Raw genomic sequence first — 23,791 nt, forward strand, 5'->3', positions numbered from 1 at the left:
GCACCAATAATTATACACTATTTTCATTAGTTTGTGACTCCATACTTGGCAGCGTCCATATTTCAGCACTTGCTAGGGTACTGATGTTGGTTCTCATGTTTGTAGAAATCATCACTCTGTTGTAATAATTTATTTGTACTGTGTGAGGAGGGAACCCTTTTTCATGAACATTTTTTACTATCATACAGATTCCTAAATTTATGTATGCTGTCTGCATTAACCATGTCCTCAGTCGTTCTATTCCATTCTTCCACCACTCTCATACCATAAAAGTACTTTGAATCTTTATTAGAGTACTTCTTCCTTAATTTCATGTTTATATCATCTGGTTGCTTTATTTCTACATCCCTTGAAGGACTTTTTGCTGTCCACTTTAGTGATCTGGTTTAAAAACTTAAGTGTTGTGATAATGTCATCCCTCACTCTTCTCTCTTGTCTGAGTGCTGCCATAACCCTGACATCCATGTATTACCACAGTCCATATTTTCCTCTGTTTTAAAATCAAGTTGATCATGTTTGTTGTTCTTGAATTTTTGTGTATTTTGCCCCTATGATTGCATAAAATGAGCTCTCAAGATCCAGTAATGAGTTTATTGGTACATGTGTTGCAAAAAGTATGTTCATTATGATAACAGTTGTGCAGAAAATAGAAATTTTGTAGAAGTTAGAGGACAATTAAGGTGCACATCTGTAAACATTTTGATGTTTGTTTTTCAATGATTTATGACAAGAAACAGTATGAAAGGGTGATGAAATTGTTTGCTGAAAGGGACAGTTATTGCTTAGCATAAGATATGGGGAAGGATTGGTTGACCTTGATAACCATCAGCAAGTGTAGGTCAAGAAACACCTCATTGAAGATGTACCTTTTCTGGCCCCAGTTTAATGGAGAAAACCAAGCAGTTTCATCAGCATGTAAAGATAAGTAAGTCTTGTGAATTCTTTATGGATTATTGCACAAACTGTAGTTACATCAATGGGAAATTTTCTTCAATCCTTAAACAACGGTCATTATCACATGACAATTCTTTAAACAAATGGTGGCAATTGACGTACTATTATATAACTTACCTTTATTTGAATATTCAAGTGAGTTATTATACCAGTAGTAGAGGTCTCATCCATTGCCAAGAAGGTGTAGGAAAAAGTCCTCATTATTCCAAGTCACCATTTTCTGTGTCCATTGATCTCATATGCAGTCATGTGAACAGTGATCATGCCAAAAATGTGTAATTGTGTATTGTTGAATGACCTAAGTGTTGAGGAGGAATGTTGATCACAGTTATCCACTGATGAGGAATTTGAAGAAAGATTATGGGAGAAATATGAGGAAAAAGTGACTTGAGAGTGATTTCAGTGGGAGTAAGGGAGGGAGGCTAGCTCGGGACTCCACCACCATCATATTCACCTTTGTTTAGTCACATGAAGAAGATTATACCAAACAACAGTATTTTATTTTCATGAGTGTAATCTTGGTATGATGGAGGACTTTGGTAACAGGTGATAGTGAAGAGCTATAGTATTTCCAGGTGTATCTTGACCGTAAAGTACTGTTTATAGAGTATCATAATGTGTAGTGCATCACTTAGTGTATGTGATGTGATACTTTATGTATATACATATGGTGAACTTGTAACAGGTAGAGATGATGTGAGGAGGAGGCTGAGTGAGCTCTTTGGAGTCATGGCAGATGATTTGATGAGAAGATTAGAGGTGGTGAAAATCTTGCATAAGATGAAATGTGGCAAGGCAGCTGGAGTGGATGGTATTGCAGGTCTCCTTGAATTCCTCATCACTTGATGATGATGAAAGGAAGCTGAGATATTGTGGAATATTTTTGAATTGTGTATAGATTATTCTAGTGCATAGGTTTGTATTAAACAAATGAAATGGAAAGTTTTAGAGAAGTTGTCTTGCAATATCCTGTACAACAGAAAGATTATTGGGAGAATAGAAAACTTACATGCTGTCATAAGAGGTCAAAAATGCATATATTTATCTGTGTGTATCACCCCAGGTTCATTTTCAATTAAAGAACCCTGGTAAAGGCTTTTGCAGCCCAAGGCTACTTTACTTCAGTATCATGGAAATATAGACTCCTTTGGAGTGAGAAATTGTTTGATGAGACTGGACTCTCAATGATACAGCCTTACCAAAGATGACTTTTCACTACCAGTGCAACCTGTTACAGGCAGAGCTTACTCCTGCATGACACATCACTAATCTCTATTTGCATATTCTCCATCCCCAGTGAATATAGCTGTGAAAAAACATTTACACATCAAAATAACTTGACAACAAATCTGAAATGGTTTGGACATATGGAGAGAATGAGTGAAGAGAGGTAATGAAGAGGATATATGTGTCAGAGGTGTAGAGACTAAGGAGAAGGGTTAGACCAACTTGGAGATGGAAGGTCTGAGTGAAAAACATTTTGAGTGATTGGGGCTTGAACACGTATGAGGTTGAGAGGTATGCACATAATAGAGTGAATTGGAATGATGTGGTATATAGAAGTCAAAAGAATTCTACTACCATATTTCCTATGTGTTGTAGAAGGTGAATAAAGGGGTGGGAGCTGAGGGGCTTAAAACCCTCCCCTTCTTGTATTTCAGTTTCCAAAAGAGGAAACAGAAGAAGGAGTCAGGCAGGGAGTGATCATCCTCCTTGAAGGCTTAGATTGAGGTGTTTGATTGCGTGTGGATGTAACCAAGATGAGAAGAGAGGAGAGATAGGTAGTATGAGGAAAAGACCTGGATGTTCTGGCTCTGAATCTAATGGAGCTCAAGGGTAAGGGGGAAGATTGGTTTGGAAATGTAGTACGATTAAAGTTGGGTTGGTGAGAGAACAAGAGCTAAGGAAGGAGTTACACTAATTGTAAAGCAAGAGTTGTGAGAGTGTGTGATAGAGTGTAAGGAAGTAAATTATAGATTGATGTGGGTAGAGCTGAAATTGGTTGATGAGAGATGGGTGATTATTGTTACTTATGTACTTGATCATGAGAAGAAAGATTTGGTTTGGGAGCAGCTGAGTGATTGTGTCAGCAGTTTTGTGATGGGTGATTTAAATGCAAAGGTGAGTAATGTGGCAGTTGAGAGTATAATTGGTTTGCATGAGGTATTTAGTGTGATGTATGAAAATGGTGAAGATTTTATGGAGTTGTGTGCTGAAAAATGACTGGTGATTGGGAATACCTGGTTTAAAAAGAGATATACATAAAAGAACTAACATTTGGTTCACCTCTTTTATACTATTAGAGGTGAACCAAATGTTAGTTCTTTTATGTCAGTTGGAGATTCTACTACAACTATAACAAGTCCTAGATTGGAATTGAGAGTAGGGGTTGTAGTAGTAAGATCAGTTTTATTATGATTGTTATTCTCAGAGAGATATATAATTTGTTTGAGATTTTCTTGGAAATTTTAGCTTTAGCAGTAAGAAATTTTGGGGGGATCTTGGGATATGTATTCAGTTTTATGAATATGAATTATAGTTTGAAGGCATATGATAGTTGATAGAGATGCTCCGTGGAAGTTCTTAAGAGTTTATGGTGTGGGAGGCAAGTTGATAGAAGCAGTGAAAAGTTTTTATTGAGGATGTAAGGCATGTGTATGAGTAAGAAGAAAGGAAAGTGAGTGGTTCCCAGTGAATGTCGGTTTGCAGCAGGGATGCACGATGGCTCCATGGTTGTTTAATTTGTTTATGTGTGGGGTTGTTAGGGAGGTGAATGCAAGAGTCTTGGAGAGAGGGGCAAGAATGCAGTCTGTTGTGGATGAGAGGGCTTGGGAAGTAAGTCAGTTGTTGTTCGCTGATGTTACAGCATTGGTGGCTGACTAGGGTAAGAAAGTGTAGAAGCTGGTGACTGAGTTTGGTAAAGTGTGTGAAAGAAGAAAGCTGAGAGTAAATGTGAATAAGAGCAAGGTTATTAGGTGCAATAGGTTTGAGAGAAGTGAATTGGGAGGTAAGTTTGAATGGAGAAAAACTGGGGAAGTGAAGTGTTTTAGATATCTGGGAGTGGATTTGGCAGCAGATGGAAGTGGAAGTGAGTCACAGGGATAGGGAGGGGGTGAATGTTCTGGGAGCGTTCAAGCATGTGTGGAAGGCGAGAACATTATCTCGGAAAGCAGAAATGGGTATGTTTTTAAGGAATAGTCGTTCCAACAATGTTATTTGGTTGCGAGGCGTGGGCTATAGATAAGGTTATGTGGAAGAGGGTGAATATGTTGGAAATGAGATGTTTGAGGACAATAGGTGGTGTGAGGTGGTTTGATCGAGTAAGTAATGAAAGGGTAAGAGAGATGTTTGGTATTAAAAAGAATGTGGTTGAGTGAGTAGAAGAGGTTGTATTGAAATTTTTTGGTCACATGGAGAAAATGAGTGAGGAAAGGTTGACAAAGAGGATATATGTGTCAGAGGTGGAGGGAACGATGAGAGGTGGGAGACCAAATTGGAGGTGGAAGGATGGAGTGAGAAAGATTTTGAGCAATCGAGGACCTGAACATGCAGGATGGTGAAAGGCATGCAAGGAATAGAGTGGACTGGAATGATGTGGTATACTGGGGTCGACGTGCTGTCGCACTAGTGCATTGAACCAGGGCATGTGAAGTGTCTGGGGTATTGTGTGGCCTGGATATGGAAAGGGAAATGTGGTTTCGGTGCATTATACATGACAGCTAGAGACTGACTGTGAACGAATGTGGCCTCTGTGTTCTTTTTCTAGCTCTACCTGGCACTCATGCGGGGGTAGGGGGCTGTCATGTCATGTGTGGTGGGGTGGCAGTGGGAATAAATAAAGGCAGCAGGTATGAATTATGTACATGTGTATATATGTATATGTCTGTGTATGTATATGTATGTATATGTTGAAAAGTGTAGGTATGTATATGTGCGTGTGTGGATCCTTGCGCTGCCTCACAAATGCAGGCGACAGTGACAAAGTACAATATGAATATGAATAGATAATTTGAAGTTGTGCGCAGGAGGATGGATGTGCTGGAAATGAGATGTTTCAGGACAACGTGTGGTGTGAGGTGGTTTGATCGAGTAAGTAACGTAAGGGTAAGAGAGATGTGTGGAAATAAAAAGAGCGTGGTTGAGAGAGCAGAAGAGGGTGTTTTGAAATGGTTTGGGCACATGGAGAGAATGAGTGAAGAAAGATTGACCAAGAGGATATATGTGTTGGAGATGGAGGGAATGAGGAGAAGTGGGAGACCAAATTGGAGGTGGAAAGATGGAGTGAAAAAGATTTTGTGTGATCGGGGCCTGAACATGCAGGAGGGTGAAAGGAGGGCAAGGAATAGAGTGAATTGGATCGATGTGGTATACCGGGGTTGACGTGCTGTCAGTGGATTGAATCAGGGCATGTGAAGCGTCTGGGGTAAACCATGGAAAGCTGTGTAGGTAAGTATATTTGCGTGTGTGGACGTATATATATACATGTGTATGGGGTGGGTTGGGCCATTTCTTTCGTCTGTTGCCTTGCGCTACCTTGCAAACGCGGGAGACCGGCAAAAAAAAAAAAAAAAAAAATACATAAGTATATGTATATGAGTAGGAGAGATGGTCAACAGGCATTATGAGATTAAATGTTAATTGATAAGCATGGAAAAAAGAGATTTTTGGATGTAAATGTGCTGAAAGGGGTTGCTGGTGGGATGTCTGATCACTATCTTGTGGAGGTGATAGTGAAGAATAGAGATTTATGAAAAAGAGGAAATAATGTCAGGTAGGAGTGAGTGGTGAGAGTAAGCGAGCTTGGAAAGGAGAGATTGGATGTAGAATGGTAAAAGTTGAGAACAAATGAAGCAAGTGGAATGGGTGAGGAATGACAGGTATTCAGGGAAACTGTGATGGCACGTGCAAGAGATGCATTTGGCATGTGAAAGGTGGAAGGTTGGCAGATCAGAAAGGGTGGGATGAAGGACTAAAGTTGCTAGTGAAAGAGAAAAGAGAGCCATTTGGTCATTACTTACAAGGAAGGAGTGTAAATGATTTGGAGATGTATGAGAGAAGTCAACCGGAAGTGAATAGGAAGGTGCAGGGATTGAAAAAGAGGACAAGTGAGAGTTGGGATGACAGAGTATCATTAAACTTTAGGGAGGATAAAAAGATGTTTTGGATGGAGATGAATAATGTGTGAAAGACAAGAGAACAAATGGGAACATCAGTGAAGGGGGCAAAAGGAGAAGTGGTAACAGGTAGTGATGAAATGAAGAGATGGAGTGAGTATTTTGAAGGATTGTTGAATGTGTTTGATGATGGAGTGGCAAATATAAGGTGTTTTGGTCGGGATGGTGTGTGAAGTAAGAGATTCATGGAGAGTGGTTTGGTGAATAGAGAAGGGATGGTGAAAGCCTTGCATAAGATGAAATGTGGAAGTGTGGTGGGAGTGGATGTTATTGCAGTTGAATTTATTAAGAAAGGAATGACTGTGTTGTTGATTGGTTGGTAAGGATATTCAGGGTATGTATGGATCATAGTACCATCCCCACATTTCTCTCATCATTCCATCTAGTCATACAACATGCTTCTCTCAAATAACTCATTTCCACAGCCAGGATTCTTGACCTCTGTAGCTCATTCCATGTCCATGTTTCATCTGCATAGGTTAGGGTTGGGAGGACTATGCTGTCCTTTAAATCATGTCTTCTTTTCCTTAGTTACACCTCTACCCTTCATTATTCTTTTAAGGTACCCAGTGACTGTTCTACCCCATACTTCTCTCTCCCATATCTCTCCTGTATCACCAAACTTATCCAAGATAACTCTGCTACACTTAAATTCTCTCACCTCTTCCAGTTTCTCTTCCTATAGCTATAACACAGTTTATTACACTTTCTTGTTTCAATCTGTAGGGTTTAACAAAATGTGTACTTTCATTCTGTTTCCTTTTAACCACCAAAGCTTTACTTATCCTTGCATTTACCTTCAATTGCTTATGCTTACACACACCATAAAACACACTTACAACCTTCTTCAACTTGTCTTCTCTCCCTGCAAACAACACAAGATCATCCACTAAGATGCTTGTCACTAGCCGCCATGCCATGCCACCACATTCCATCTCTGCACCACTTTTCCTTAGTTTTGTTTTCACCTTGCTTATCACTCAATCTGTACATGTGTTAAAAAGCTATGGTGACATCACTCAGCCCTGCCTCACATCCACATGTATACCAAAACTCTTGCACAACTCTCTATCCACTCTTACTCATGCCTCATGCTGCTCTGTAGAAGGCCTCTATACCATCCAACAGTTGTCCCCTTTGTTGCACTCCTATCAAAACTTTTGATCACCCTTCATTCACACCCCTTATTGGATTCTTTCTGATTCATCTCTTGCTTGCCAACACTTTTACCTGTATTCTTCCTTACTCCGTACCTCCACATCACCCTGATTCTTAACACCCCCCCCCCCCCCCCCCCCCCCCCCCCCCCCAAGAACTGCAAAATGGTCATTGTTTCCAGAGAATCCTTTCACAACTCTAGCATCCAACACAGCCTTTTGCAGCCTTTCATCTAGTGCCACATAGTCAGTCAAACTCCTTTTGTTCTTCTCTTCCATCATTTGTTGTCCTTGTACACTTGTGGATAATTTTTTGCTGAAAAAAAGTGTTTGCAAGGAATAAACTCCTCAACATAGACATCCACAAGATAACTTCCATTCTCAGTTGCTCCAGGTACTCCCCATTTGCCAATTATATTGCCAATTTCATCACTTCTCACCTTTGCATTCATGTCACCTATTATAGCCACCTTTCTTTCCTTCTCAGAATCATTTAACAGTCATGCAAATTTCTCCAGAAATGCTTCATTTCATTTTTTCCTCACACAGTCTTCATTTTCACAGGCATCTATACACATTCCCATGCATACTGCACAACTCCAGTCATTCTTTTCATCCACACTATTCTTGATCCATTCCATCCATGCTCTGTAACACCCTCCCATACTCATGGTGATAGCACAATTGCACACCCTTCTTTCCGTCTTCCATGATAATTTTCATTAATTCCCATCCATACCACTCCTCCTTCATGCCCTCCCGCAACTTGTATTCATTAATTCCATTTCATTCCATACACCCTCCCCAAGATTATAGGTTTCCCCAATTCCCACCACATCCTGACTAGATTTTAAATTTCTCCCTAAGCTCTCTCCTTTTTCTCTCATCAGCTATTCCATTATATTCAGAGCCATCACCTTCAGTTGCTCCTCCATTTTCCTTTCCAGCATAACTGGTAGACTCAAGTGCTGCTTTTTAGGCTTTTGTACCTCACGCTTGACAGGCTACTGGCAGAGGGCAACTCCAACATAGTGTTTCCCAGAGTCAGTGGGGCTCTCAGATTGTTGAAAAAAAAAATGAAACCCTGACACACATCGCGTTTGTGTTTAAAGAAAAATGTGTGCTTGACTTTTAGGACTCTGTCAAAGATTTTGATGACGTATGATGTTAATGCAGTATGTCAGTATTTTTGGGAAATGCCTCGCTTTCACCTTTGTGGAGTGAGGGCAGTGTGAGTCAGTTTCACGCTCTTGGAAATGATGCCAGAATCTAGACTTTTTCTCCAGGGGATATTTAGTGCACGTGCTAAAGTTGTTGTGTATTTCTTTATGGAGGCTGAGTTTGAAGAGTCTAGGCTTGGGGCTGAGTGCACAGCCATGCTCTCAGTGGCCTTCTTGAAAGCTTGTGTTGAGGTGATTAAATGTGCTATGTATACACTCTGGGGTTTACTGTTGAGAAAAAAGTCTTTTGATTGATAATTTGTATTCAATGTGGCTTGGGCTCACTGAATACCATTACATATTACCTTTTTAGAATCTCATTCGTTTGGCAGTTGTATGTAAAAATACCTTTTGTTTTCATTGGGTTAAAGGAGTTTGTAGTCTTGGATTTGCATTTTGCTTATAAGAATTATTATTTTGGGATATTTCTTATTTCACATATGACTTTTTTCATCTTGTTTGTCCTGTGTTTCATATGATAGTTTTAGTGTATGGTCAGTGTCTGATAATTCATTTGATGGGCTTCTATCCTTTGCTCGGTAAGCTGCGTCAGTAGGTCTGCAATTTTTTTCTCCACTTGTAGAGTATTTGTCTTACTCGTTCTAGCCTAGACCTTTGTGCTTTCTTCTTGATGTTATATGTCAATTGCATGTTAGAATACCAAAGTGGTCATGTCATATATGCATTCCTCCCATGCTTTTTGTGCCTAGCAAGGTTTCCTTGTGTGTTGCAGACATCTCTTGATCACATCTTCCTGCTTTCTCCATTTATTATTAAAACTGAAATAACTGAAAATACCTTCAGTGTTAAATGTGCTCTGACTATGTGGTTTAGCCTCCTAACTTGATTTATCTTTGATCAAGTTGTTATTAGAGTATAGTGTGTTTGAGATAATAATGTTCCATATTATGTCCATGTTATTTGTAATGATTAAGTTCAGGGTGTTATTTTCTCTGGTGGGTTACATTATTTGTTGACTGAGGGAGAACTTTTTATGTAGGCTGAAAAACTCTATTGGCAGCAGTTTGTCCAAGCTGCTTCCAGTTCCTGCATTTTCAACTATGATATTTTTTCCTGCCTGTCCCCAATTTGTGTGGCAGGGTAAAGTCTGCTAATGCAAGTATTTTAAGAGTTGGGTTTTTAGAGGTCAAGACATTATTCTGTGTTTGTTATTCGTTCCATAAATTTTGGAGATATTGCATCTGGTGGTTTATAGATTAATGCAATGATCAGGTTTCGGTTTTCAGCATTTCCAACAGGTGCTACTGGTAGATCATATGAGGAGTTCAATTGTTACAAGAATATCTACCGTAAACGGGCCAGCTCCTCCACATGATCATCTAATCCTGCCGTATTTGTATCCAACTCCTCCATTTGATCATCTAGTCCTGCCATATCTGTATAAGTTATAGTTTGGGCTCTACACCTCACTTTTCATATGGTCTTGACATATTTGAAAGATGCTACAGGGCTTGTCTCGTTGTTTTTGGGGTTAATATGCCCTGTTCCGCTGAACTTGCTAGAGTTCTTTCAGTTCCCTCACCGTTCTGAAGAGGAAAGTTTGTATAGTATCTTCCTTTGGCAGTTCTTTCCTGCCTCTGTTTGACTTGGTGTCTCTTGACTGAAAAACAACATGCATCATGTGGTTGTTCTCAAAGTACACGTTCAAGCAGTACTTATACTTTAGTGACTGTTTGCACAATTTTGGATAATAGAAACTACATCCTTCCCCATAATGGGATTTACCTTTCTTAAGCCAGTTCAGATCTTGTTTCGGGGTGTTTAGATTTACATTTTGCTCAGTACGATATGCCAGTCTTGCCATTCATGCAACTTCCCTTTACACATTATCCACAGAGTTTGTCCATATTTGGGATTGGTTGTTCATACTGTGTCATATCTCACTCTCTCCATGTCTGTTTCTTAGCTTCTGCTCCCCTCACTCCTTCCGGACCTGAGTCAGCATCAATACCCTCTTCTGCATCCTCATCTGTGCAAGGAATTTTCATGGGCTCCACTTTTACTCTCTCCTTCCACACCTGAGTCAGTTTCCTTGTATCTTTCTCTAATCATGTCTGTGCTTTACATTTCCTGGCTTCTGCTTTTTCTCTATCCTTTCACTCCTGTATCAGCATCTTTATCTCTTTCTGTTCTCTACTATATTAGTGTCACTGTCTCCTTCTGTGCTCATGTCTTTGGTTGAAGTTTCCTGACCACTGCTTTCAGTATACATTTCCACTGTGGATTCTCTTCCTATATCTGTGTCAGGGTCTTCTAGTTTTCTAACTCTCCACTACAGTATTTCCCAGCTCTGAGTTTTTGTGGGAGCTTACAATGGCAGTGTTGTGCAACTTTTTACACATGATGTAGAGTTAAGGTAGAGCCTTTGAAAACTTTTCCTTATTTGCCTCAGTTTCCTGTATGATATTTCCAAATGAAGTTAGAAGTTGTGTGTCTCCAGCACATACTGTGTACCGTTAAGGCATTCCTGACATTTTTCATTGTGTTACAGCCTATGTATGCACTACTGATGTGACAGGTTTTCTTACAAGATAAGTAAGCAATTCCCTATTGGCTGTTTAGGGCATTCTAGCATTTAAAGTTGTTCTCAGCTGTGTTTTTATTTATATTTTTTATTTTTTTTTTATTTTTTTTTTTTGCTTTGTCGCTGTCTCCCGCGTTTGCGAGGTAGCGCAAGGGAAACAGACGAAAGAAATGGCCCAACCCACCCCCATACACATACCTTGATTCAATCCACTGACAGCACGTCAACCCCGGTATACCACATCGCTCCAATTCACTCTATTCTTTGCCCTCCTTTCACCCTCCTGCATGTTCAGGCCCCGATCACACAAAATCTTTTTCACTCCATCTTTCCACCTCCAATTTGGTCTCCCTCTTCTCCTCGTTCCCTCCACCTCCGACACATATATCCTCTTGGTCAATCTTTCCTCACTCATTCTCTCCATGTGACCAAACCATTTCAAAACACCCTCTTCTGCTCTCTCAACCACTCTCTTTTTATTTCCACACATCTCTCTTACCCTTACGTTACTTACTCGATCAAACCACCTCACACCACACATTGTCCTCAAACATCTCATTTCCAGCACATCCATCCTCCTGCGCACAACACTATCCATAGTCCACGCCTCGCAACCATACAACATTGTTGGAACCACTATTCCTTCAAACATACCCATTTTTGCTTTCCGAGATAATGTTCTCGACTTCCACACATTCTTCAAGGCTCCCAGAATTTTCGCCCCCTCCCCCACCCTATGATCCACTTCCGCTTCCATGGTTCCATCCGCTGCCAGATCCACTCCCAGATATCTAAAACACTTCACTTCCTCCAGTTTTTCTCCATTCAAACTCACCTCCCAATTGACTTGACCCTCAACCCTACTGTACCTAATAACCTTGCTCTTATTCACAGTTACTCTTAACTTTCTTCTTTCACACACTTTACCAAACTCAGTCACCAGCTTCTGCAGTTTCTCACATGAATCAGCCACCAGCGCTGTATCATCAGCGAACAACAACTGACTCACTTCCCAAGCTCTCTCATCCCCAACAGACTTCATACTTGCCCCTCTTTCCAAAACTCTTGCATTCACCTCCCTAACAACCCCATCCATAAACAAATTAAACAACCGTGGAGACATCACACACCCCTGCCGCAAACCTACATTCACTGAGAACCAATTATTATTATTATTATTATTATTATTATTGACAGCATGGCGACCCCGGTATACCACATCGTTCTAATTCACTCTATTCCTTGCCCGCGTTTCACCCTCCTGCATGTTCAGTCCCCGATCACTCAAAATCTTTTTCACTCCATCTTTCCACCTCCAATTTGGTCTCCCACTTCTCCTCGTTCCCTCCACCTCTGACACATATATCCTCTTGGTCAATCTTTCCTCACTCATTCTCTCCATGTGACCAAACCATTTCAAAACACCCTCTTCTGCTCTCTCAACCACTCTCTTTTTATTTCCTCACATCTCTCTTACCCTTACATTACTGACTCGATCAAACCTCCTCACACCACATATTGTCCTCAAACATCTCATTTCCAGCACATCCACCGTCCTGCACACAATTCTATCCATAGCCCACGCCTCGCAACCATACAACATTGTTGGAACCACTATTCCTTCAAACATACCCATTTTTGCTTTCCGAGATAATGTTCTCGACTTCCAAACATTCTTCAAAGGCTCCCAGGATTTTCGCCCCCTCCCCCACCCTATGATTCACTTCTGCTTCCATGGTTCCATCCGCTGCCAGATCCACTCCCAGATATCTAAAACACTTTACTTCCTCCAGTTTTTCTCCTATTCACATTCAGGCCCCACAAACCTTCATGGTTTACCCCATTCGCTTCACATACCCTGGTTCAGCCCGTTGACAGCACATTAACCCCGGCATACCACATCGTTCCAGTTCACTCTGTTTCTTGCACGCCTTTCACCATCCTGTATGTTCAGGCCCCAATCACTCTAAATCTTTTTCACTCCATCCTTCCACCTCCAATTTGGTCTCCCACTTCTCCTTGTTCCCTCCACCACTGACACATATCCTCTTTGTCAATCATTCCTCACTCATTCTCTCCATATGTCCAAACCATTTCAACACACCCTCTTTTGCTCTCTCAACCACACTTTTTTTATTTCCACACATCTCTCTTACCCTTTCATTATTTACTCGATCAAACCACCTCCCATCACATATTGTCCTCAAACATTAAATTTCCAACACATCCACCCTCCTCTGTACAACCCTATCTGTAGCCTGTGCCTCACAACCATATAGCATTGTTGGAACTACTATTCCCTCAAACATACCCATTTTTGCTCTCCAAGATAATGTTCTCTCCTTCCACTCATACTTCATCACTCCCAGAACCTTCACCCTCTCCCCATCCTGTGACTCACTTCTGCTTCCATGGTTCCATCTGCTGCTAAGTCCACTCCCAGATATCTAAAGCACTTTATTTCCTCCAGTTTTCTCCGTTCAAACTTACCTACCAATTAACTTGTCCCTCACCCTTGCTGAACCTAATAACCTTACTCTTATTCACATTTACTATCAACTTTCTCCTTTTACACACTTTACTAAAGTCAGTCACCAATCTCTGCAGTTTCTCTCCCGAATCAGCCACCAGAGCTATATCATCAGTGGACAAAAACTGACTTGACTTCCCAGGCTCTCTCATCCCCAGCAGACTGCATACTCTCCTCTCCAAAAACCTTGTATTAACCTCCCTAACCACCCCATCCATAAACAAATTAAACAACCATGGGAAAATCACACACCCCTCCTGCAAAGCGGCATTCACTGGGAACCAATCACTCTCCTCATCCTACTTGTGCACATGCCTTACAACCTTGGTAAAAACTTTTCACTGCTTCTAGCAACTTACCTCCAAGACCGTATACTCTTGAAACCTTCCACAAAGCATCTTTATCAGCCGTATCATATGCCTTCTCCATATTCATAAATGCTACATACAAATCCATCTGTTTTTTAATTATTTCTCACATACATTCTTCAAAGCAAACTCCTGATCCACACACCCTCTACCACTTCAGTAATCACAATGCTCTTCCCCAGTCTGATGCTCTGTACATGCCCTCACCCTCTTCATCAGTATACACACATTTACATATCAGCATAGACATACATATACATATGCATACTTATACATATATACACATGTACATATTCATACTTGCTTACCTTCATCCATTCTTGGAGCTACCCCACCCTACAGGAAACAGCATTGCTCCCACCTGCTTTATCGAGGTAGCTCCAGGAAAACAGACGAAAAAGATCACAGTTGTTCACACTCAATCTCTAGCTGTCATATGTAATGCACAGAAACCACAACTCCCTATCCACATCCAGGCCCACAAAACTTAACATGGTTTACCCTAGACATTTCATATTTCATATTCCCTGGTTCAGTCCATTGACAACACGTCATCCCCGGTATACCACATTGTTCCAATTCACTCTATTCCTTGCACACCTCTCACCCTCCTGTATGTTCAGGCCCCAGTTGCTCAAAATCTTTTTCACTCCATCCTTCCACCTCCAATTTGGTCTCCCACTTCTCCTTGTTCCCTCCACCCCTTACACATATATCCTCTTTGTCAGTCTTTCCTCACTCATTCTCTCCATATTTCCAAACCATTTCAGTACACCCTCGTCTGCTCTCTCAACCACACTCTTTTTATTTCCACATATCTCTCTCACCCTTTCATTACTTATTCGATCAAACCACATCACTCCACCTATTGTCCACAAACATTTCATTTCCGACACATCACCCCTCTTCCGCACTGCCCTATGTATAGCAAATGCCTTACAGCCATATAACATTTTTGGAACTACTATTCATTCAAACATACCCATTTTTGCTCTCCAAGATAATGTTCTCTCATTCCACACATTCTTCATCACTCCCAGAACCTTCACCCCTTCCCCCACCCTGTGACTCTCTTTTGCTTCCATAATTCCATTTGCTGCTAAGTCCAATCCCTGATATCTAAAACACTTCGCTTCCTCCAGTTTTTTCCATTCAAACATACATCCCAATTAACATGTCCCTCAACCCTACTGAACCAAATAACTTTGCTCTTATTCACATTTACTCTCACCTAATAACCTTGCTCTTATTCCACTGCTAGAAGCAGTGGAAAGTTTTTACCAAGGATGTAAGCATGTGTACGAGTAATAAGAGAAGAGAGTGATTGGTTCTCAGTGAATGTAGGTCTGTGGCAGGGGTGCGTGATGTCTTCATGGTTGTTTAATTTGTTTATGGATGATGTGGTTAGGGAGGTGAATGCATGAGTTCTGGAGAGAGGGACAAGTTTGTAGTCTGTTGTGGATGAGGGTTTGGAAAGTGAGTCAGTTGTTGTTTGCTGATGATAAAGTGCTGGTGGCTGATTCGGGTGAGAGACTACAGAAGCTAATGACTGAGTTTGGTAAAGTGTATGAAAGAAGAAAGCTGAGAGTAAATGCGATGGACAAGTTGGGAGGTAAGTTTGAATGGAAAAAAACTGGAGAAAGTGAAGTGTTTTAGTTATCTGGGAGTGGATTTGGCAGCAGATGGAACATGGAAGTGGAAGTGAGTCACAGGATGGGGGAGGGGATGAAGGTTCTGGGAGTGTTGAAGAATGTGTGGAAGGCAAGAACATCATCTCAGAGAGCAAAAATGGGTATGTTTGAATGATTAGCGGTTCCAACAATGTTATATGGTTGTGAGGCATGGGCTATAGATAGGGTTGTGCGGAGGAAGTTGGATGTGTTGGAAATGAAATGTTTGAGGAGGATATGTGGTATAAGGTGGTTTGATCGAGTAAGTAATGAAAGGGCAGGAGAGATGTGTGGTAATAAAAAGAGTGTGGTTGAGAGAGCAGAGTAGGGTGTGTTGAAATGGTTTGGTCACATAGAGAGAATGATTGAGGAAAGATTGACAGAGGATATATGTGTCAGAGGTAGAGGGTAGGAGGAGAAGCGGGAGACCAAATTGGAGGTGGAAGGATGGAGTGAAAAAGGTTTTGAGCAATCAGAGCCTGAACATACAGGAGAGTGAAAGGCATGCAAGGAATAGGGTTTATTGGAATGATGTGGTATACCTGGGTTGACATGCTGTCAATGGATTGAACCAGGGCACATGAAGCGTCTTGGGCAAACCATGGAAAGTTTTGTGGAGCTTGGATGTGGAAAGGGAGCTGTGGTTTCGGTGCATTACACATGACAGCTAGAGAGTGAGTGTGAATGAATGTGGCCTTTGTTGTCTTTTCCTAGTGCTGGCCCATGCGTGCACGAGGGGAGGGGGGTGCTATTTCATGTGTGGCGGGGTGGTGACAGGAATGGATGAAGACAGCAAGTATGAATATGTACACGTGTATATATGTATATGTCTGTGTATGTATATGTTGAAATGTATGGGTATGTATATGTGCATTTGTGGGCGTGTATGTGTATATATGTATATGTGGGTGGGTTGGGCTATTCTTTCATCTGTTTCCTTGCGCTTCCTCACTAACGCAGGAGACAGTGACAAAGTATAATAGATAAATGAATGATAAATATATACATATCGTGTGTGTGAGTGGATAGGCCATTTTTTTGCCTGTTTCCTGGTGCTACCTTGCTGATGGGGTAAGTGGCAATCAAGTATAATGAATGAATAGAAATAGAAATATATGTGTGTAGTTATATATGTATGTATGGCTCGATAACGAAGTTAAGTTGCAATTCAAAGAGAAAAGAGAGATGTATGCGAATGATAGGAAGAAAAAAGAAAGCTAAGAGGTGAAGAGTAAGGAGCAGGATTTGAAAAAGAGGGCAGATGAGAGTTGATGTGATTAAGTATCAACAAACATTTTTGGTAGAATAAGAAAATATTTTAGAAGAAAGTGTACTTAATTGTGCTTTGGATATGGAAAGAAAACAACTGGAAAAAGTGAGGGAATTTGAGTACCTGGGAGCTGTCTTGGGTAATTGTGGTGATATGGAAGGAGAGATAAGGGAGAGAGCAGTATAAGGTAGAAGAGTCATTGGCTCCCTTAATTGATTAAGGAAGGGTTGAGGCATCATATAGATAAATAGGTTAATAGTGTGTGTAAAACAAGTACACAAGTGTGAACTTCAGTGAAGAGTGCAAATGAGGAAGTGGTAACTAGTTGAGGTGAATAGGAGATGGAGTGAATCCTTTGAAGGACATTTGAATGTGTTTGATGATAGGTTGGCAGGTGGAGGAAGTCTGTGTCCGGGAGGTATATGAAGAGAGAGTCGTGGTAAAAAGAGAAGAGATGGGAAAGCTGTACATAAGACGTAATGAAGTGGTTTGAGTTAGTGGTAGGTGTGCAAAAAAAAAAAAAAAAAAAGACAAGGTCGAGAGTAAGGTGCAGGACCTAAAAAAGAGGGTAAATGAGAGTTGAGGTGAGTACCAACAAACTTCAGGAAGAATGAGAAAATGTTTTGGATGGAGATTGATAGTGTGAGAAAGAAGAGAAGGCATGGGAACTTAAATGAAAAGGGCAAATGGGAAAGTGGTAAGAGGTAGGGATGAGGTGAATAGGAGATGGAGTGAATGTTTTGATGGATTATTGAATGTGTGTGATTATAGGATGGCAAATGTAAGTTGTTTTGGTCAGAAGGTAAGTGAAGTGAAAGTCATGGTAAGTGGTCTGTTGAAAAGAGGAGTTGAGGAAAGCCATTTGTAAAACAAAAATGTGGAAAGGTGACTTGAGTGGATGGTATTGCAGTTGAATATAAGAATAGATTGTGTTGTTTATTGGTTAGTTAGGATTTTCAGTGTGTGTGTGGATCATAGTGAGGTGTCTGAGGATTGGCAGTATGACTATGCCATTATATAATAATTTTTAGCATGGGGGACAAAGGTGAATGTTCGTATAATTTTTTTTTTTTTTTTTTTTTTTTTTTCCAAAAGAAGGAACAGAGAATTGGGCCAGGTGAGGGTATTCCCTCAAAGGCCCAGTCCTCTGTTCTTAACGCTACCTCACTAATGCGGGAAATGGCGAATAGTTTGAAAGAAAAAGAAAGAAGATTAGTGGAGTGTACTTTGTAAGTTGTCTGGTTGAGTGGTAACTGAAAGGGTGGGTATATGCAATGAGCAACAGATTAGGGGAAAACTTTGGTTTCAGGGGTGGTAGAGGATGTGTAGATCAGGTGTTTGCTTTGAAGAATGTGTGTTAGAAATACTTAGAGAAACAGAAGCATTTATGGATCTGGAGAAAGCAAATGAATAGGGTTAGAGAAACAGAAGGGCATGTATGTAGCATTTATGGATCTGGAGAAAGCAAATGAATAAGTTTGATAGAGATGTGTGGGTTACTGATGTCTGAGCATGGGTGACTGTGTCAAAACAGAAAATTGAATGCAAATGATTTTTTTTTTTTTTTTTTTTTTTTTTTTTTTTTTTTTATACTTTGTCGCTGTCTCCCGCGTTTGCGAGGTAGCGCAAGGAAACAGACGAAAGAAATGGCCCAACCCACCCCCATACACATGTATATACATACGTCCACACACGCAAATATACATACCTACACAGCTTTCCATGGTTTACCCCAGACGCTTCACATGCCTTGATTCAATCCACTGACAGCACGTCAACCCCGGTATACCACATCGCTCCAATTCACTCTATTCCTTGCCCTCCTTTCACTCTCCTGCATGTTCAGGCCCCGATCACACAAAATCTTTTTCACTCCATCTTTCCACCTCCAGTTTGGTCTCCCTCTTCTCCTTGTTCCCTCCACCTCCGACACATATATCCTCTTTGTCAATCTTTCCTCACTCATCCTCTCCATGTGCCCAAACCACTTCAAAACACCCTCTTCTGCTCTCTCAACCACGCTCTTTTTATTTCCACACATCTCTCTTACCCTTACGTTACTCACTCGATCAAACCACCTCACACCACACATTGTCCTCAAACATCTCATTTCCAGCACATCCATCCTCCTGCGCACAACTCTATCCATAGCCCACGCCTCGCAACCATACAACATTGTTGGAACTACTATTCCTTCAAACATACCCATTTTTGCTTTCCGAGATAATGTTCTCGACTTCCACACATTCTTCAAGGCCCCCAGAATTTTCGCCCCCTCCCCCACCCTATGATCCACTTCCACTTCCATGGTTCCATCCGCTGCCAGATCCACTCCCAGATATCTAAAACACTTCACTTCCTCCAGTTTTTCTCCATTCAAACTCACCTCCCAATTGACTTGACCCTCAACCCTACTGTACCTAATAACCTTGCTCTTATTCACATTTACTCTTAACTTTCTTCTTCCACACACTTTACCAAACTCAGTCACCAGCTTCTGCAGTTTCTCACATGAATCAGCCACCAGCGCTGTATCATCAGCGAACAACAAGTGACTCACTTCCCAAGCTCTCTCATCCCCAACAGACTTCATACTTGCCCCTCTTTCCAAAACTCTTGCATTTACCTCCCTAACAACCCCATCCATAAACAAATTAAACAACCATGGAGACATCACACACCCTTGCCGCAAACCTACATTCACTGAGAACCAATCACTTTCCTCTCTTCCTAAACGTACACATGCCTTACATCCTCGATAAAAACTTTTCACTGCTTCTAACAACTTTCCTCCCACACCATATATTCTTAATACCTTCCACAGAGCATCTCTATCAACTCTATCATATGCCTTCTCCAGATCCATAAATGCTACATACAAATCCATTTGCTTTTCTAAGTATTTCTCACATACATTCTTCAAAGCAAACACCTGATCCACACATCCTCTACCACTTCTGAAACCACACTGCTCTTCCCCAATCTGATGCTCTGTACATGCCTTCACCCTCTCAATCAATACCCTCCCATATAATTTACCAGGAATACTCAACAAACTTATACCTCTGTAATTTGAGCACTCACTCTTATCCCCTTTGCCTTTGTACAATGGCACTATGCACGCATTCCGCCAATCCTCAGGCACCTCACCATGAGTCATACATACATTAAATAACCTTACCAACCAGTCAACAATACAGTCACCCCCTTTTTTAATAAATTCCACTGCAATACCATCCAAACCTGCTGCCTTGCCAGCTTTCATCTTCTGCAAAGCTTTCACTACCTCTTCTCTGTTTACCAAATCATTTTCCCTAACCCTCTCACTTTGCACACCACCTCGACCAAAACACCCTATATCTGCCACTCTATCATCAAACACATTCAACAAACCTTCAAAATACTCACTCCATCTCCTTCTCACATCACCACTACTTGTTATCACCTCCCCATTTGCGCCCTTCACTGAAGTTCCCATTTGCTCCCTTGTCTTACGCACCTTATTTACCTCCTTCCAGAACATCTTTTTATTCTCCCTAAAATTTAATGATACTCTCTCACCCCAACTCTCATTTGCCCTTTTTTCACCTCTTGCACCTTTCTCTTGACCTCCTGTCTCTTTCTTTTATACATCTCCCACTCAATTGCATTTTTTCCCTGCATAAATCGTCCAAATGCCTCTCTCTTCTCTTTCACTAATACTCTTACTTCTTCATCCCACCACTCACTACCCTTTCTAATCAACCCACCTCCCACTCGTCTCATGCCACAAGCATCTTTTGCGCAATCCATCACTGATTCCCTAAATACATCCCATTCCTCCCCCACTCCCCTTACTTCCATTGTTCTCACCTTTTTCCATTCTGTACTCAGTCTCTCCTGGTACTTCCTCACACAGGTCTCCTTCTCAAGCTCACTTACTCTCACCACCCTCTTCACCCCAACATTCACTCTTCTTTTCTGAAAACCCATACAAATCTTCACCTTAGCCTCCACAAGATAATGAATATAAAAGCAATTTAGCAGTGAAAAGATTTTGGTTTTTTTGAAGTGTGAGTTTAATTGAAAAGAATCTAGAGCAAGTGGTTTGATTTAGATATGTGGGAGTGGATATAGCAGCAAATTGACCCAATGGGAGATGAAGTATGCCACAAGATGAACTGGGGGACAGAAGTCTTGGGCGCATTGAGGATTGTGTGGAAAGAGGTCACTGTCTTCAACGGCAGAAATGGGTATGTTGGATGGTATAGAAGTCCCATTGATGTATGAATGCAAGGCATGGTTCATAAACAAAAATGTAAAAGATAGGGTGAATGTGTTGGAAATTAAATGTTTGATAACATTATGTGATGTGAGAAGGGTTGATTGAATAAGCCGTGATAGGTTATGAGAAATGTGGTAGTAAGTGGAGTGTGTATGAGAGAGCTGAAGAAGGTGCTGCAATGGTTCATATGGAAAGGATTAGTGAGGAAAGGATGACTAGGAGGGTATACTTATCAGAAGTAGAAGGATCAAGGAAAAGATAGAAACCATGGAGGAGGTGGAAAGGTTGGGTGAAAGATACCTTGAAGGCTCATGGCCTGAACATACAGGGTGGTGAGAAACATGCAAGTGATAGAATGAATTGGAACAGTATGGCTTACAGGGGTCGACACGCTGTCAGTAAGCTTAACCAGGGCATATAGAGAGCTGTTGCCGGGATGTGAACAGGGGGCTGTGTGGGCCTGCTGGTTGCAGCTTCCAACAGCTTGGTCAACCAGTGACCCAACCCAACCATTTGGGTTAGAAGGCACTTGAAGACTTTGCCAAGTATTAACCAGGGACCTGTGGTTTCAGTGCATTATGCATAACTGATAGAGAATGGATATGAGTGAATGAGGCCATTTCTTTGTCTGTACCTGGTGCTATCTTGCTAATGTGGGAAATAGTGAACAAGAATGCAAGAAAGAAAAGTAAATATAGGTATTACCAGACTTCATCTAGTCAAGGTTTACTTTGTGAGTGAAAAATCACCTTTGGTGAGGCTGTATCTATAGAAGTATAGTCTCGTCATAGAACTTCTCACTCCAAAGGAGTCGGCATTTCCTTGCTTCTGGAAGTAGTGCTGCCTTGGGCTGCTGGAGCCTTTACAAAGTTCCTGTGTAACATCAGGACTTTGTTCTTTAGGTAATTTTGAATAATTGAATAGATGAATAAATATGTTTTTGTCCTTCCTTCGATGGCATTTTTTATTATTACAATACTGAAACCCTCATTTTTTCAGATCTTGTAAAATAATTGGCTTTGATAATCATTTCAGAATGAAGACACAATGATGGATGAGGATTCGAGTAGTTTAACTAATAGCCGGAAACGAAGCCGCAGTGGCTTTAATTTAAGTGCTGAATTAGACCATGATGAGGACAGCACTACATTAAGTAGTGTATTACCTACACCTACTGTACCAGCTGCATCCACCATGGGACCAGTAAGCAAGAAAGGGCGCATTGGAGGTGCTATTGATGCTGCTTCTAATCGGATATCTAGGTAAGAAGTACAGGAATGGTTGATTGTTGCAGTCACACTGAAATTCTTTGTCAACTCACATTTTAAGTTTACAGTGTATGTTGGTTCTTAAACACTTGAGAATGTGAAAATCATTGGTTGCCATGGTGTTTGGAAGGTATTTCATACCTAACCCTCCTTTGGGTGTAAGACAGGTCAGCTTAATGTAAGTTGAGAGTGACTGAGTTTGGTAAAGTGTGTGAAACGAGAAAGTTGAGAGTAGATGTGAATAAAACCAAGGGTATTAAGTTCAGCAGGGTCCCTGCCTTTCCTAAAACCCCTTGCTTCACACCTTCTATATTTGGTCACTTCTATCACTCTGTTAATCAACTTTCATGAATACTTTTTTCCTTGCATACTTAACTGATGTATTCCCCTATAGCTGCTACATACATTGGTAGCACTTCATTTAAATAAAGAACAATAATGGCTCTCACCCAATCCTCAAGCCCAACATTTTGCTACCATGCTGAATTACATATCAAATGCATCCACTCTGTGACACTTTCTTCTCCATACCTCAGCATTGCAGCTGTAATCCCATCCACTCCAGGTGTCTTTCTTACCTTCAGCCTCATTATCACCCTTTTTTCCTCCCTTCATGCTGTTGGTCCCTGCACTTGTAATCTTTTCCATTCATCCTTCTTAACCATGAGAGTAACAACTGCTGTCTCAAAATACTCTTTTCATCTTCCTCTTTCATCCCGTTTTGATTCAGCAACTCCCCTTCCTTACTTCTTACATTAGTATTTCCACTCTTACATCCATTTCCTTCCTTTTTCACCTCCTATCAGTACAGTTTCTCATTTTCCCTAAACTTTTGACTTGACTTTCAAAATCTTTTACTCTTTCTCTGCTTTCCTTTGACATAACAGTCTGCTTCAACATATTATGTTGTTCCCTCCTCCTATGCTGAACTTCTGGTACATTCCTTTCAAGCAATCCACTGTATGCCTTTTTCTTCTTTTCCACTTTTCCACAGTTTTCTCTGATCTCATCCATCCACCATGAATTTCCTCTTTTACTCGTACATCTCATAATGTTGTATCCAACTACTAATTCTATGACCTTTAAAAGTCTTTCTCTAAACATTTTAATACCTCATTTATGCATGACTCCATTCCTACATTTACTTCTCTAAACATTTTAACACCTCATTCATACATCACTGCATTCCTACATTTACTGCACTTTCGTCTAAACTTACTTTCACCCTTCTTTCATTCTCCTCCTTCAGTTCTTTCTGATTCATTTTCTCGCTTGTTATTACTTTTACCTCTCCATTTTCCCATATGCCATGTGTCCACCTCCACAAGAACTTCAAAATGATCAGTGTCTCCAGAGAATTCTCCCACATTT

The 23,791-nt window shown here is 40.9% G+C and overlaps 1 protein-coding gene across 3 annotated transcripts in view; it reads left to right on the top strand.

The window, feature by feature from the left end:
* The window catches only part of pds5 (cohesin associated factor B pds5), a 221,918-nt gene that overhangs the window by 193,132 nt on the left and 4,995 nt on the right, over window positions 1-23,791 (top strand). For all 3 annotated transcript variants that reach the window (XM_071665508.1, XM_071665507.1, XM_071665509.1), the window contains one exon: window positions 22,188-22,414. In XM_071665508.1, coding sequence (XP_071521609.1) covers window positions 22,188-22,414 — 227 coding nt within the window. The remainder of the gene's footprint in view (window positions 1-22,187; window positions 22,415-23,791) is intronic.

The sequence above is a fragment of the Panulirus ornatus genome, chromosome 10 (genome assembly GCF_036320965.1).
Source record: "Panulirus ornatus isolate Po-2019 chromosome 10, ASM3632096v1, whole genome shotgun sequence".
NCBI lineage: Eukaryota > Metazoa > Arthropoda > Malacostraca > Decapoda > Palinuridae > Panulirus > Panulirus ornatus.